The 15,747-nt window shown below is 37.0% G+C and overlaps 1 protein-coding gene and 1 long non-coding RNA gene across 2 annotated transcripts in view; one reads left to right on the top strand and one right to left on the bottom strand.

Moving 5' to 3' along the window:
• Nucleotides 1-2,625: 2,625 nt before the first annotated feature.
• The window catches only part of LOC103130974 (CDK5 and ABL1 enzyme substrate 2-like), a 38,965-nt gene continuing 25,843 nt past the window's right edge, over nucleotides 2,626-15,747 (bottom strand). Inside the window, exons 6-10 of the mRNA XM_007542511.2 lie at nucleotides 13,037-13,134; nucleotides 9,138-9,244; nucleotides 8,935-9,054; nucleotides 7,454-7,538; nucleotides 2,626-4,258 (exon numbers count right to left, since the gene is read on the bottom strand). Coding sequence (XP_007542573.1) covers nucleotides 4,118-4,258; nucleotides 7,454-7,538; nucleotides 8,935-9,054; nucleotides 9,138-9,244; nucleotides 13,037-13,134 — 551 coding nt within the window. The 3' untranslated portion in view covers nucleotides 2,626-4,117. The remainder of the gene's footprint in view (nucleotides 4,259-7,453; nucleotides 7,539-8,934; nucleotides 9,055-9,137; nucleotides 9,245-13,036; nucleotides 13,135-15,747) is intronic.
• LOC107834640 (uncharacterized) lies at nucleotides 4,700-14,663 on the top strand. Its single transcript, XR_001660450.1, has 3 exons — nucleotides 4,700-5,621; nucleotides 11,025-11,031; nucleotides 14,652-14,663. It is a non-coding gene; the product is annotated as an uncharacterized LOC107834640 (long non-coding RNA).

The following is a 15,747-nucleotide window of genomic DNA, read 5'->3' as shown; positions in this document are numbered from 1 at the left end:
TTTAATGGGATGGCATCACTGGGACCATTTCCCATCTTCATTTATTCCTTTTATTAAACTATTGATCAGGCTCAAAATGTGGGCTCAGACCTGAACCTTAAAACGCATAAAGACGGTTACAAAGTCGGCCTTCTGTCACCTGGAGAACATTCCCAGGAAAAGAGGACTGATGTCTCAGCAGGTTCTAGAGAAACTCATCCAGATTTATTACTGCAGCAGTGTCTTTACAGGTCTGAATAAAAAAAACACACAAAAAAAAACACGCTGCTGCTGGTGTTCTGACTAAAACCAGGAAGCTAGAGCACATCACCCCAGTTTTAAAATCCTTACTAAAATCCTTACTATGGCTCCTCAGAGAATAAAATTTAAAATACTTTTGTTAGTTTATAAATCGCTGACCGGATTATATGCATTAAAGATCTGCTGCTGTTGTTCCAGATCATTCAGGCCTTCTGGTCAGACGAGGTCCTGCAGCGACCAACACAGTCTCAGTGTTCTTTAATTGTGAATGTAAACAGTAAGAAACATGGATCACACTCAGATTAATTGCATATCACATCTACATTAACATTTTTTTTTTTTTTTTTTGTCGATGACACCATTTTGTAATTGTTGGGCAAAAAATAAAACCCAACACTGAAAAACAGTAATATAAAATCTGGAACAAAAGTGACAATAAAAAGCAGTAAATTTAAATATTTTAATGAAAATAAATTTGACAATAAACATTTGCTTTTTTTTGACAGTATATGGTCTCCAAAACAAATTAGAAAACCAAATTCTGCAGAGAAAACCACACTTATTTCCACTGCAGCAGCTGTTCTCACTGTCTGAATAAATGTGTTTCACTGAAACTGGCAGCTGAAAATAAAACACTTCCACTTATGTGACGTCGTTGTCAAAATAAGCTGATAACTACATAAAAACAAAAAGAATGTCAGCTTAAAGTAGAAATAAGTCAAAATGAATAACACAGAGAAACGGAAGACAAACAATTGATAAATATTTCCCTTTACAGTGTTTCAGTGCTGGAAGAATAAAAAATAAACTAAATACAACAAATGAGGCTGTGGCATGACATAGGAAAGACTTAAGATCAGCCGAGAGAATAAAAGCTGCAAAAATAAAACTTCTCTAATGTAGAGAAAACGACTGCTGCCTTTATAGTCATGTTTAAAGGAATATTTTGGCTATTTTATAACAGAAAATGGTCATTTTTGTTACCTGAAGGGGAAAAAAAGGTTAAAAATAGTGTTTGCTGACCTGATTCTGCAAAATAACCCTTTAAAATGGCAGCTGAAGTTTTTTTTTGTTTTTTAAATCAAATGCCTTCTGTCTGAAGCTCATTTATTTTCCTTAATTCATTAAAAATGTCTCTGCTGTCCAGAATGTGAGCAGACTGCAAATTATTCAGCACTGTTAGTTGGAGCAGGAGAGGAAACCTGACCATGTTTTTAATTTTTTATTTGCAACTCATGAAAGCATAAAGATGGATGTTAGGAAAACGTAACAGGGTCAGGCTAAAAAAAAAAAAGAAATCAGCAGATCTAAGCTGCAGAAACCTCCAGCTTAGACAAGAAAACAAACATTTGGTTCGTAGTTTAATGGTCTAGTTTCTAATGCAAATATCTAAGGAAACTTAAAGTAACAAAACTAACTTACAGTAACTTTTCAGCAAGTTGTAGGATCTTTTTTGAAGTCAATTTCTTAAAATTCATTAAAAAAGTACTTGTTACATTGGCAGATTATTTAACTTATAACAAGACATATTTCCCTTGTTACAAGAGAAATAATATGACAAGAACTAGAAATTATTGATGTAAAACAAGCTTCTATACCTTATTAGTTTTATCTTATTCCAAGTGTGCCAAGACATTTGTACTAGAAACTACACAAAAATACTTTTTGTGTTTTTTTGCAGTGCAGGAAGTGTCTCTCCTGCTCCAACAAACGGTTCCAGACGAACCCAAACACACTTTTTTTTAACACAAAACAGAAAAAACATGAGTGGAAGAACATGGATGTCAGTCTAACAACAAAGAATCAGAATCAGGTTGTTTGGAGTAATTTTCAGCTACGTATATCAGCTCGCACATGATTCTCCTTAATCTGACGGATTATTAGCAATAAATACGTTTCTGAGACACAGTTCATTCAGAACATCCAAGGTTACAATAAAGATTGTTCACATGTAGAAAAATATTATTACTTGGTGACAAAATAAAGACTGAGGTGAGACTAAAAAGGCAAAGTGCAAAAATAACCGAGGCTCAGCAGGAAGTGCCGTGCAGCCGGACTTCCCCCAACATGGCCGCCAAAGGAAAAATGCCCAATTCAGAAGCTCAAGGAACCGATTTAACGTTGAAGCTTGAAGGAAGAAAAGAACAGCTGCACACATCCTGACAGAAACCTCGGCTTGGTTACAGATTCATCCCTTTATGGTACAATAAATAAAGTTCAAGAGTGAGTTCATTATTGCTTTTCTGCTGCAGCTCAGGAACACAAAGGCTGTAGTTTGTTAGTGATGCTTCACAGAATGAGGATGTTTGCAGCCACAATGAGTTCCTTCCCTTAAACGGGACGTTTAGCATAACGTTTGTTCCTGTTTCATGGTCTAAAAATGTCTTTAACTCACTTATCAGAGATAACCATTAGCAACAATACAAACACTACAGATGTTTCCAGACAGCTGACAAAGGTGGCAGCGTTTCTCATGCTGGAAGATGTTCAGAGCGGAAGAAATGTTTTCTGATCACAGCGTCTGTCGGTGCAGCAGGAGGACAGATTACAGGACGGGAAGACGACTGAATCAGCTCTGCTTTGCATGAAATCACCACACAAAGGCACTTAAACATCCAAACTCCACAGCTGGAGCTTCTGACTACAGCTCAGTGTGAACAGAAAGGTGGATGATGCTTTCAGGCGCTACCAGAAACACCTTCAGTCCATGAATAAACACGATCACAGCACATGGAGGAGGAGGAGACGATGGTCCTGAAACTTTCTAGGAAGGCTTCCTAATTATCCTCCGTTGATCTCGCTTCAGAAACATCTGGCAGCAGCTGGTCTGATTACTTGGAGTGCAATAAAATGATTGTCAAATGCTCAGTAATCATGGCGACACGTTTAAACCGTTTTAAAAGCTTGGCTCCTTAATTCTCCTCTTAGCAGTTTGATGCAGTTTATTTTTTACATGTTTGATAAATGTTATAATTCAGTAGATTTATGTCTGTGTTTAAAAAAAATAAAAATTTTAAGTCAATTCAGCGATGTTTTTCTGTATCAGATCACTGTCGGACGATACTAAACTTCAAATATCGGTATCGGAAGTGAAAAATGTGGATCGGTGCATCCCCACTAAATGACAGAAATTATCGTGATAAAAACTCAGATCCTTCTTAGGAACTTACAACTTCATTTGGTCAACATCTGTCTCACTGTCTGTTACATGCATGTTGAAGAATTTAATAAATTACAACATTTTTTAAAAAATGATCATGATGAAATTTTAAGTCAGTATCACCCATCCTTAATACAGTGACACATATTCAAGCATAATTAAACTGAAAAGATGCTCACTAAAACCACTAAATTAATTGACATTGGTCTAGTGTTTTACTATATTTACCTTAAGGTGTTTATTGCTATTTTATATTTTTTGTTTATTTATTATTGTTAAGATGTTTCAGTGAATTCAGGTACTCGAAAAATTATGTTCATTTTAAGTTATTTAAATTAGTTTAGGGAGAAATATGTCTTTCTTATCGCTCAGAAGAATTGCTAACGTGTCAAACAAACACTTTTTTAAAATTTTACAACAGTGTGTAAAAAATTAAGGATCAAACTGGGAGTTTCCTGGTGGGAACTGGATCTTAAATGACTGGTTTATACTGGGAACAGTAACGTCTTAGGTCTCAGTATCCCTCTGATAAACCGACCTCTGATGAATCGTTTGATGATGTCACAGTGTGCCGTAACTTTGGTGTTCCCCTCTCAGGCTTTTATTGTGCACCACTCAGGACTGTGTGGAAGGCGCCACTGAGAAGGCATCATGGGATCACAGTGTATGTGGAAGACGGAGCAGCAGACTGCCGCTGCGCCGCCGGGCCAAGCGCCGCTACACCTGCTGCATCAGCCGCCTGTAGTGAGGCAACACTTTACTTTCAGGGAGGTACAGCGCCATCTCCAGGGCAACCAGGATGATGAACTCAAATGAAATCAGTTCCTTCCTGCTGATCCTGAAGCGCTCCTCCAGCTTCTGCAGACAACAAATCTCAATTCAGTGGTTCGACTTTAAAGAATCAGTTAAAGTTTAGAAAGTTTTTGGTAAATCTTCATCTAATCAGCCATTAGACTTAATAACTCCTGACAACAAGCAGTGTTTATCTTTGCATTAAAGTGTTATTGCAATATTTTTTCTTTATTTATTTTACAGCTGCAACAAATTATTATTTTAGTAATTGATTATTCTAGTTGGATAAAAAAAACTGACACATTCTGTAGATTTTTAATTTAAGTACTTAAACCTTTTTACACAACATTAAAAATACAATAAAAGATAAAACTAGAAAATTCCTGCAGAAATTTTAAGGGGCCTGCCAAAGTGTGCCCGTCGGTTTGGACCCAGCGTTTCGATGCTAAAAATTAGCCTTAATGCTAAAGAAAGCTTCAATGTAGTCAATAACCTGTGGAGAGTCAGAAGCATGTGGACTAAGCTGTACTTGTACCATTCAGTATGTTGCATACGGTAAAATTAGCCAAAATGCTAATAATAGCATAAATGGCATCAGTAGAATGTGGGGTATCACTACCATGTTGTCACCCATTGACTCAGTCCAATCATTATTCTAAACATGGCTAATAAGTAAATAAATTGGCTAAAATCTTTTTTTTAGGTAAAATGCTAATGCGTGGAAGGAAGTGCACTAGTGGGTGGCAGTGAAATGCTAATGTTTGTGCTGATGCACAAGGCAGTTCACTTTAAACCAGTTATCTAACACAAAAAAGAGCAATTACATGATGTAAAAATTGTCAAGAAAACAAACATAAAAAAAGATTTTTATTTTTGCACCGCCTATGGCGGTGCATTTTTGTGAGTGGAATTTGCAGAGTTTTATTTTGAAACTTTCAGTAAACTTAATTTTCATAACCACACTAATCCAATGTGTAACAGTGGTTTGGTTAATCCACCTGTATAAAGCCCAGAACAGGAAGTAGTTCTGACTGCCAGCTCAGCCCTCCTCTGTAATAATTGAGTGTTCCGCCATGTTGTAGTTCTGACCTTCTGCTCAGCCCTCTGTATTAAAGTGTTCCGCCATATTTAGAACTACAGAGTCTTTGTTGTCCAAACCAGCTGCCAGCCTTCCTCTGTATTCTGTTGCTATAGCGATTAAACCTATGTAACTGCTGTGTGTGTGTCAGAGACTTTATCTAACTTTATGAGACACCCTGTCAGTTTTAATGAAAAAAGCAGTCCGAACGACTGCTTCCCGTTCAGGATCCGTAAGGCCGATCCAAAAACCGTTTGAAGCAAATGAGAGGGCTATTTGTCGTCTCATTTAGTACCGCGATTCATATCTGTAGCTCATTCACAGTAATTGCAGTGATGAGAGAAAAATGTTGTGCGCTGAGCTCAGAGATTTTTCAGAAATGTATGTAAAACACTGGGGAGGAGCGTCAGTTAGTCCTGTCCCAAAACTTTGCTCCAAAGCACCTGGACCGAAAACCGTAAGCCCTAGGGAAATTTTGAAAACATTTTACCGGAGCAGGCATTCGTATCAATGTCATGACCGACTTTCATACCAATCGAGCAATTTTTGCACGCATGAGAGCGATTTCAAAATTATTTTTGGGGTCAAAATTCCACTCTTTTTCTCACTCTAAAAAAGCGTCAGTTGCTTTCAGTTACACTCTAAGGTTTGGCAGTTGGAAATTTTGCTCGTTTTTCGCTTTTTACGTCGCCATCGTAACTCCGATCCCCAATAAAAATAATAGCTCCCTTCTCGGCATCGAGCCGCACGATTTGATACCACTTTTGTGGGTGGGCACGCAGCGGTACGAGCCGCATCAACGGTAATGGAAGAAAAATAAAGATATAAAGAGACATTCTATTGGGTGTAGAACAATAGGTGCCTGCCATGCAATGCATGCACCTATTATGCATTGCTAATGGCATGCCCCAATAAGCGAATAATTCAATTCCTATTTTAAATAAAACATTTAAAACATTAGAAGTTTGTCTGTTAGGACCAACCATCTTTGGGAATTTTAAATATTTTTTGCAAGAAATTCAGTCATTTTTCTTTAATATTTTTCTTTTCCTTTCATGTCTAAACGTATAAAGAGGTAAACTCGATTTCTGTACATGTCCAGTTCTGCATAAGGAGCAGAAAGAACCAATATTCTGTGCACAAAATCACTTGAAAACTTATAACTTGATGTTTGATTCTCTGTTTTCATCCAGAGATTTAATAAAAACAAAATTAAAGTTATAGAAACATTGGCAGGTAACATTTTAGCAGCAGGAGCAAGATTAAGATTTTTTTTAGCTTTCCGTTTAAAATTTCGGTGCTTACACCGTCAGAGTGGAACTGTGGCAGACAGACTAATTTTGTGTGAACTTTGTGTTGTGTTTTTGCAGAAAAGTCTTGTGGCTTGTTGAGTAAGGAGAAGTTCACAACACAGAGTTTTAAATATGACAAAATCATCCAGTGGGGCGAGAAGATAAGAGAAGTTTTGGGTAAATTTGCATCACTCGGCTCCTCAGAGTCGCTTCTCACAGCGGCAAGCGGTGAAACAAAAATAACCATGAATTTCTCTAGCACTAGAGAATCACAAAGTTTATTTTTTCTAAAAACTGTGGAGGGAGAAGTACAATTTTAGAGTACCTCTCATCTAGTTTCCAGTTAATAAAACTAGATAAAAACAAAACTAACTAAGTTATAGGAGTTTGTTTTCAGTAAATAATTCCTTAATATTAATAAAAAGAGACAAGTTCCATTTACAATGAAACATGTTTCCCATGTTTTAAGTGAAATAATCTGCCAGTATAGTACTTCATCATCAGTACATAAAAAATATTAACTTAAAACAAGCTCCTGAATTTTGTTGAAATGTTAGTTTCCAGTTAGTTTTGTCTTATTTCAAGTGCACTAAGATATTTGCACACAAACATGTGTATTTTGCGGGGCACTGAGGAAAAGAAGCTGCTCAAGCTAAACTTTTTAAATTGGTCACCGCCAGCTGATTGGTGCCATCAGAGCGAACCGGGTTCAGAGTTCAGATTCTGCAGCTCAGCGATCCAGTCCCACTTTTTCCGCTTGTTCAGGTGGAACAACCACATAAACAGATGAGCAACCTGATCTGACTCATAGGCAGGAGTCACCACCATGACAACCTCTGTGTGTGTGTGTGTGTGTGTGTGTGTGTGTGTGTGTGTGTGTGTGAGACTCACATCTATGAGGTGTTTGACCTCCTGCTTCTTCAGGTCGCTGCTGATCTTAGCAGCTAAAAGGATGCAGGCAGCCGACACCAACTTCCTGTAAAACAACATGTCAGGCGGATCAGGCGTCTGCAGGGGCAGCCATGTTGTTTTCTGTCACTTTAAATCATGGATGATTTTATCGATTAATCAAATTGGATAATTTAATTTTGGGAAAAATTATGTCAGCACACCCAGGGCGGCCATCTTGTTTGACAAGTGAGTTTTACAGCTTCTATTTATTTGCATTTTGAATTCAGATAAACTCTTTGATGGAATATTGGGGTCAGGCTACAATATCTTTTAAAAAATTACAAGAAAAAAGTTGTAATATTAGGAGAATAAAGTAGTAACTTCATCCAACAGGAAAAATAAAAAAAAATTAAATGAGGAATGTTGTGTGAAGTTATCCTTTGATAACAGTTTTACAGATAAATATTTAGTGGACATTCTTAATCTTTTAACCGGTCAGTTTCAGAATAGCAGCAGGATTTTGAAATGATTGAGTAAACATTCGAGTGAGTCTATTTTGAAGAGCAAACCAAACAAACTGAGGTGGTAAGGGCAGATAACTGGAAGCTTTTTCCTACCAAATAAAACTTTATTTTTTCTTTTACATAATTTTAAGGTTTTTCTGGTACAAATGCATCCTTTTTCTGTCACTATAATGACTATTTCAGAATTAAATAAATATTCTTGCAGTCTGACCCTAGAAAAGAGAGTAAAAAAAAAAGAACACAATCGATTAAAATTCAAAATTAGATCTGATATGAAAAAATCTGAGATTTTATTTTTAAGTCATATCATTCCAGCTTTACTCCTCAACATGTCAAAATTCTGCAGAAACCCTCTAATGAACCAAGAAATTACTAAAACATGCAGGATACCGGCCCTGGAAAACTGATTAATTTGCTCTGAATTATTAAAAGAATATACATAATTATATTTTTAATGTTTTATGAGACGAACAGAGGCAAAAATTTTGCTCTGATTTTATTGGGCAACAATTAACACAGCAAATAATGATGGAATTGCAGAGATAATCAGCGAGGCACAGCTGGTTATCAGAGATATAATAAATGCAGCAGCTTGTTTTTTTATCCTAATAACAAATAAACCACAAGAGGGCGCTAGTGTTCCAGCAGAGCAGAGGTGGCGAGAGCGCCCAAAAAAAGACAAACAGATTTTACTCACATAAAAGTATCACTAGTTCAACATGTTTTTACTAAAGTAAAAGTAAAAAGTATCCATCCAAGAAATTACTCAAGAGTAAAAAAGTATTTGGTAAAAATGGATACTTAAGTTCTGAATAACTGATCAAATTATCATCAATTATGACCTCAGATGGGTTTAACAATAAAGTTATGTGGAAAGTCGACCTCACAGCAGAAACAGTGGAGTCCAAAAAATTAACAAACAAAAGGAAGAATATGAAAGAAAAGGTTTGAATTTACCTGTTCTGTTTGTTGAGTCGACCCTGCAGCACCAGCTTCTCAAAATACACGAACGCCATGGCAATGGTGACGGGCTGCAGGCCGCAGTCCTCCCCGACGAGCCTCATCTCTCTCTTCAGGCTGGGCAGAACATCCAGGATGGTCAGAGACGACTTACAGGATAAAATCTAAAACACGTTTAAGTGTTTAGATTTCAGCTTTACCTGCGGATTTTACTGAGGGTCAGCTTGATGTGGGGAAACTTCTCCTTAAAAGTCTCGTTCATGTCTTTCTTCAGATCGGACGGTTTGACGTACTCGATAACAGTCGTCTGAGGAAGAAAAAGAACATAATGAGGGAAAAAATGCATAAACAGAGGAAAGATGATCCCTGGATGGAGAGTAAGCAGAGGTATAGAACAGTCAAACAACGGTCAGCCGGCTGCAAGAGAATGTAAACAATGAGAGGAGCAAATATTTCTCTCATTATGCCAGGATTACACAGATTATTTTACAGGAAAATTGGAAATGACTGTTCACAGAAACATTCAGGACAACGGGGAAAACTCAAACTTCACAGAAATCCCCTTCATCACACCGTTTGTTCATGATTTTATTTCACTTTAGAGAAGGTCATTGTGCTCCATCTTTTGCATGCCTGAAATGTGAAATATGAATCATGTAATTTGAATTTTTGTTAATTTAATGACAAAATAAGTTCATAAAGCTCAACTCAGATTTACGTAGTCTTTTAAAAAGTTTGTAGCTGGTTAATAAACAAAGAAACTGAGGGATTAACTTTATTTTATGAAAAATTGACATTACAAAAGAGAAAATATAAAATACCATTTTACAACTAGCATCTAGTTTTGCAACATGGACCACAGTCCTACAGTTGAAAGTATTCAGGGGCCATATTGTTTTTCCTACTTAAAACAACTTAAGTGCTCAGCAATAAAATAAAGATGCAATATGTTAATGAAACAAAGTGGCAACTTTATCCTCTTAATGTGATGCATGTCACAAATGGCACTAATCTTTGAGAACAGGATGTCTTTGCGCCTTTTACATTTACATAAATATACCTGCATATATACGTCTTTTTCTCTAAATAAATAAGGAATACCTGATTTAAGGATAAAGTCTACTAAAGCAGAGAGATGTAATCTATTCACATAAAGCTCCTTTGTGGGGGATTTATACAAAAGATGAACATGAACACATTTGGCACATTTAAGAAATGTCCATTGGTTTAATTAATTAGCTTAACTAAGTTTTCTGCTGTGCAGAAATCAATGGGAATCATTTGATGCAGATGTGAGGCCTGTAGTGAAATGATCACAACTCTTCCTGCTGCTCTGATTTTAGTTCAATATTTATCATTTTTCTCCTCCTATGCAGCCACTGGGGGAAAACAAAGCTTTAATACAATCAGGACTTGATTTCCGGCCCAAAATAAACATGCTGTTGGCTGCTTTTATGCACTCTAACTTCTACAAATCAGTTGTTTTCACTATGTTTTCCTCCTATCAGTTTGTGTGACACGACACAAAGAAAAACATGAGAGGTTGTTGGCCTTGCTGCATATCGCTAAAGATTTCCCTCACATGGGAACAGAAATGGCAATAAAATATGTTTTTTCTCTCAAGCTGGTTATGGGGCAGCTGCTGCACTGAAAAACATTGAGGGATCTGGTTGACCCCATTATAATCCATATATTTGTACATCCTCTTGTGTCTAATCACTACTGGTGCAAAGTGCAGGAACTGATAAAGAAGTAAACATATTTTCCAGACTATAAGTTGGAAAATATAGTTTATCTGGTAATGCGACTTGTAGTCCAGAGCTACTTATAAATGTTTTCTTTGCTCTTCATAGCACATTTTTGTGCTTCGGATCATCTTATATTCCCAGGGTTTTTGAAGAATTCACCAACTCAAAGTTAAGACTTCTGAAGACCCTTCAGAATGTAATTTAAGACCTAAATCTCCACAGAAATGTACAAATTTCATCCAGCCAACCAGCGATAAATTTGTACTTACACATGATAAGATAAATAGTAAGTTAGCGAGGGTGTGTTAGCAGTGAGTTAGCAGTAGCCTGCCTGTCTAGGTGGCTAGTTATTTCCCTAGCTGGTTAGCTTGTAAGGTATGTTAGCAGTGAGTGAGTCTAAGAAATGAAGATGTCTGACTGTGACTCAAACTTTTGCCATAAAAACAAATAAATAAAAACAGTCATGTCAAGACAAAATTTAAGATCTGCGATTAACACATTAAAAGGCCAACTTACCTTTTTTCTTAAGACTTTTTAAGGATGTGAATAAATCCACACATTCAACAAAAAAAAAAGTCAGCTTCAGTTTTCTCCTAATCCATCCCTAAAGCTTCCATGTCAGCTTCATCCTACGTTCCCTCACCTGTTATAGACAGCAATGAATGAAGGTAAGCTTCCTTAATTAGTCCTTAAAACTGTGTTTATTCAAATGTCAGTAGAAGTGTGAGAGTATGTCATGACGCATCCACAGATTAGGCATAATTTAAAGGTGGAAAAATAATCCCACACATCTTGGGTTGCACTGAGGTGGGAGTCAGACCAACCCACCTCACATTAATCTTCTCAGAGGAGTTAAGTAGCACGACATTCAGCCTGTGTGTGTGTGTTTGCGTGTGTGTTTCCATACATTTAATTCATCTCTAGAGAGGGATCAAACTGAGCCGCAGCCTCCAGGATAATTCTACCGATGTAAAGGAGGCGAGTTTCTCATGATGGCTCCACATTTTCATCTTTTCTCCAGGTTTTTTTTTTTTTATTCAACTGCTAATTTACCCCACTTTTCAGGATTAGAAAAACCAAGAATCCAGCTGTGTCATAATTAACCCCAGTATTTATTCCCCTTTTAGAAATCAATTTATGATGCATTATTGGTATAAAGAGCTATTTGATATTCCTAATTAGGAACTGCAGTAAGTCGATGGAGAAAGGAAAACAGAAACGCAGCAGTGAACGTCGTCAGTAGACGGATGGACTGGATTGGTACAAGTCCAATATTGTGTCATGTTTTTGGAAATGCAGTGTTTTTATTCTGTTTGAAGGCTTTTAAAAGTTCATTAGAAATCAGTTCACGTTTAAAATAATATTACCATTGTTGTTTTGACACCACCTTTAAATAATGTGATGATAATGATATAATAATGCAAGTATACCCTCTCACTACACTTTAATTTCTAACTAATATTTACATAAGATTTTATGGAAGACATTATAAAAATCCAAAATACATCAACAAAGCAACAGAGACAACAAATAAAATCAATTGTGAATCTGTGTAAACAAAATTGTTGTTCAAAAAAGGGCTGGTTCAGACCAAAGCACCAGACTGAAGACTTTTATCATCCAGTTTCTGGTAGAAAGAGATTTATTTATTAATCACATGATTAATAAACTAATTAATCATCTGATTAATTGGTTTATTGCTTCTGCTCAACAGTCCAGAATTTACAGTAATTGGTATATATAAGAAGCTTTAAGTCCAGTAAAGTACCTTCAGATAATAGTTGTTAGAAATGATGCAACATAAATAAACTGAATTCAATAAATAAGCACAGATAACTCAACTATCTCAACTTGAATATCAAAAAACTGACTGCTGGTCTCCCTGATGGTGGTGAGGATAAACCGTGACCCGCCAACGAGGTGTTTAGTGATGAGCTGGAGCAAATCTGATACGCAGAGGCTTCAAACCTCAACTTAAAGGGCTTAAAGGATCTGCTGCTGAAGTCTTGGAGCTGCCCGGCAGGTCAGAGCGACGCTGGCGTCACACCGAGAGCTCAGAGCATGTTAGCCTGAGGTCGGCTCAGAGGATGCAACCACAGCTGCCCCACCATCAGAGCTCGGATTATCTGGACTATTCCTCTTATACACATTCACACAGCATTAGATCGAGTAAAATAGATTTTTCATAAAGTATCAGTGTACGGAAAGCATCAATCATCTAAAGGTGTCGGGCATTGGGACGTGGAACGATGAGACCAATGGATGTGTCCAAAACAAAAAACCAAAAATACGAATACGCCTTATAAATAACACGGACGGCGGTTGAATGCGGCAGCAGTGTGAATTCCTACCATGTAGGAGGCGAAGATCAGCACCCGTTTATGTTTCCCACAAGGCCACTGGGGGTCACTGAGGAGGTTGGGGTCGTATTCCGACACGTCTTCCACACCTGAACCAAAACAGAATCAGACGCGTACAAAAACAAACATACTGTTAGTAATTAATCACTTCCTGGATCCTTGGGCCGAGAAGGAGGCCATTTTGTTTTCTACATATTAAACATACTTACATTAAAGACTATTTTTAATAAGTTTGCAGGTGGAACAACAGAAGAACTTATTTTTTAAACATCTTTCCAGATGGAGGACTCTGTACACAAACTGTTGTTACACCATGAAGAACAATAAGATCAATAAACGGCCATCTTGTTTTTAACTATATGCTGCTCAACCTGCAGAGAGGTCACATGATGCAGATGTTAGCCGACCTTCTGATGAGCTCGGTTATTGCAGCTGCGCCTATAAACGGACAGAAACTGAAGACAGAGGGAGGTTCTGTAATTTTCTGGCATCTTTAACTTTACATGTAAACTGAGATGAAAGAGGATGAAATATTACATCACAGGAAAACTAAAAATGCCAGCCTTACATCAGTGTGCATGCTGACACAAATTAGTTTCTTCAACCCGCACACACACAGCTGTGTTATATTAAAACAATCCTCTGTCTGTGTGCGTGTGTGTTTACAGATAAAGGATGTGACATATGTTTGAGATATACTCTGACCCAAACTCCAGCACAGCTGTCTGGTGTCCCTCCCTCCATCCTGTATTTGTTTTCACTTCCTCCAGTGGCGTCCTTCATCTGTCTTTGTGTTTTTGCCTTCCTGCCCCTCTGGCTTTACTTCCTGGATTCACTTTTTATATCTAAAACCATATAATTTGCATCTGAAATTAGAGTCATTTAATGTCCTAATGGATGTCAATGTAGAGATTTTCAAATTTAAAACTAAAATGTCAAAATCAGTGGTCCGCATGGAGCAAGACAAATGTTTTCTGGAGAAATGTTTTACCGTCTGATGAGACAAATATTGATTTATGTGACTATAAAGTTATTGCAATAAATTATAATATTGTTGCTTAGGGACCATTTTCAAGCAATGTAATGTAATAGTATAATAATGCAAGAAGACATTCTCAAAGATCAATAACCTCAGACACTGGAAGTGGAAAACATTTTATCCAAAATAGACATAACAACAGAAACAACATAGAAAAGTAATTATAAAGTCTCTGTTCTTCAGAAAAAGGGCCTGTTGAGATCCAAACACCTTCTTTAAACTTTTTCCCCCCCGTTTTTTGTTGGAAGGAAAAATGACAAATCATGAAAATTAAAATTATTGAGCTTGTTTTAATTTATTACGCGATTCATTGTTTTCTTGTTTATTGCAACAGGTCTGCACTCTGGACAGGCAGCCAGTCCATTATGGGGTCTAAAGTGTCTCAAATAAAACTAATTATAATACCAAAGTGTACTTGAGCCAACAAAAAAGGTAGTTTCAAAATGAATAATTAAGAACACACCATTATATCCTTTAGATAGAACCAGTCTGACATCATGAAGAAGGGTGAGAAATCTTAAAATCTGACACATTAAGTGCAAAAAATCTTGGTTAATTAAAGCCCAGATGAGAAATAAAGTCAGTGACATCTATCAGAGTTGAAATGGTTAAAAAGTCATGTCTCAGACCTCAGTGAACCACAGTCAGAGCCACTCCGCTCAAATGGAGGAAACATGAAACAGTGGTGAACTTTCCCAGGAGAGATCGGACTCCCGAAGTTCTGACTCATCCTGGAGGTCACGAAACGACCCAGAACAACATCTAAAGCTCTGCAGGCCTCATTTGTCTCTGATGAGGTCATTATTCATGATTTAACAGTAAGAAAGGCAAAAACTGCATCCACAAGATCTGAGGAAAAAAATCGACTGCTGACCAAAAGAAACAAAGATGCATCTCACATTTGCCAAAAAAACATCTTCATGATCCCAGGACTTTTGGGAAAATCTTCAGCGGACCGACGATAAACACAGAAGTTTCCATTACATTGGCGGTAAAACAAACAGCATTTCAGGAAAAAGTACCACTGGCTGACAGTCAAACAGATCCTGCTCAAGCTGAAAATCCTTCTGTACAACCAACAGATAAAACTCAAACTAAAACCAACTTGGATTATTAAGCAGGACAATCCACCTCTAATTCCTCCACATCAATGTAAAACAAACGTCTCCAGCTGCTGAAAATGTTTTAGGTTTGTCACAACTTTTTCACTAAGAGCCAGATTGATTTGATTTTCTCTTAATAAACAAAATCATCATTTGAAAAAGTTTGTCTTTGTCTGATAACAAAATCTGTTTGATAATCTGAAAAATTTAAATGTGGCAAACTGACTGCAAACCTCTGACTGGCACTGAGCTTTTTCAGCCTTTTAACACAATAAACAGACACTAGGGGGCGCTGAGGTGCATTGATGATATAATAAAAGTCAGGTAAGGTCAGCAAGTGATTGAAAACATGATTTAGTACACACACTTTAAAGAACTGCTGAGAATATGATAGAAAAAGTAAACGTGTTTCTGTCAATACTAGAGTGCAGAATACATTCATTAGGGGAGAAAATAGATATTCACCAAAGTCACTTCAACTGTTCTGCACTAATCTCATCAATAATCAGCTTTGATTTCCAAAGATATTCAGAAATATCTGGGTTAAAAACATGGACTGT

The sequence above is a fragment of the Poecilia formosa genome, unplaced genomic scaffold, assembly GCF_000485575.1.
Source record: "Poecilia formosa unplaced genomic scaffold, Poecilia_formosa-5.1.2 Scaffold703, whole genome shotgun sequence".
NCBI lineage: Eukaryota > Metazoa > Chordata > Actinopteri > Cyprinodontiformes > Poeciliidae > Poecilia > Poecilia formosa.
The sequence above is the reverse complement of the archived record's forward strand: the minus strand, read 5'-3'. Positions and strand labels throughout refer to the sequence as shown.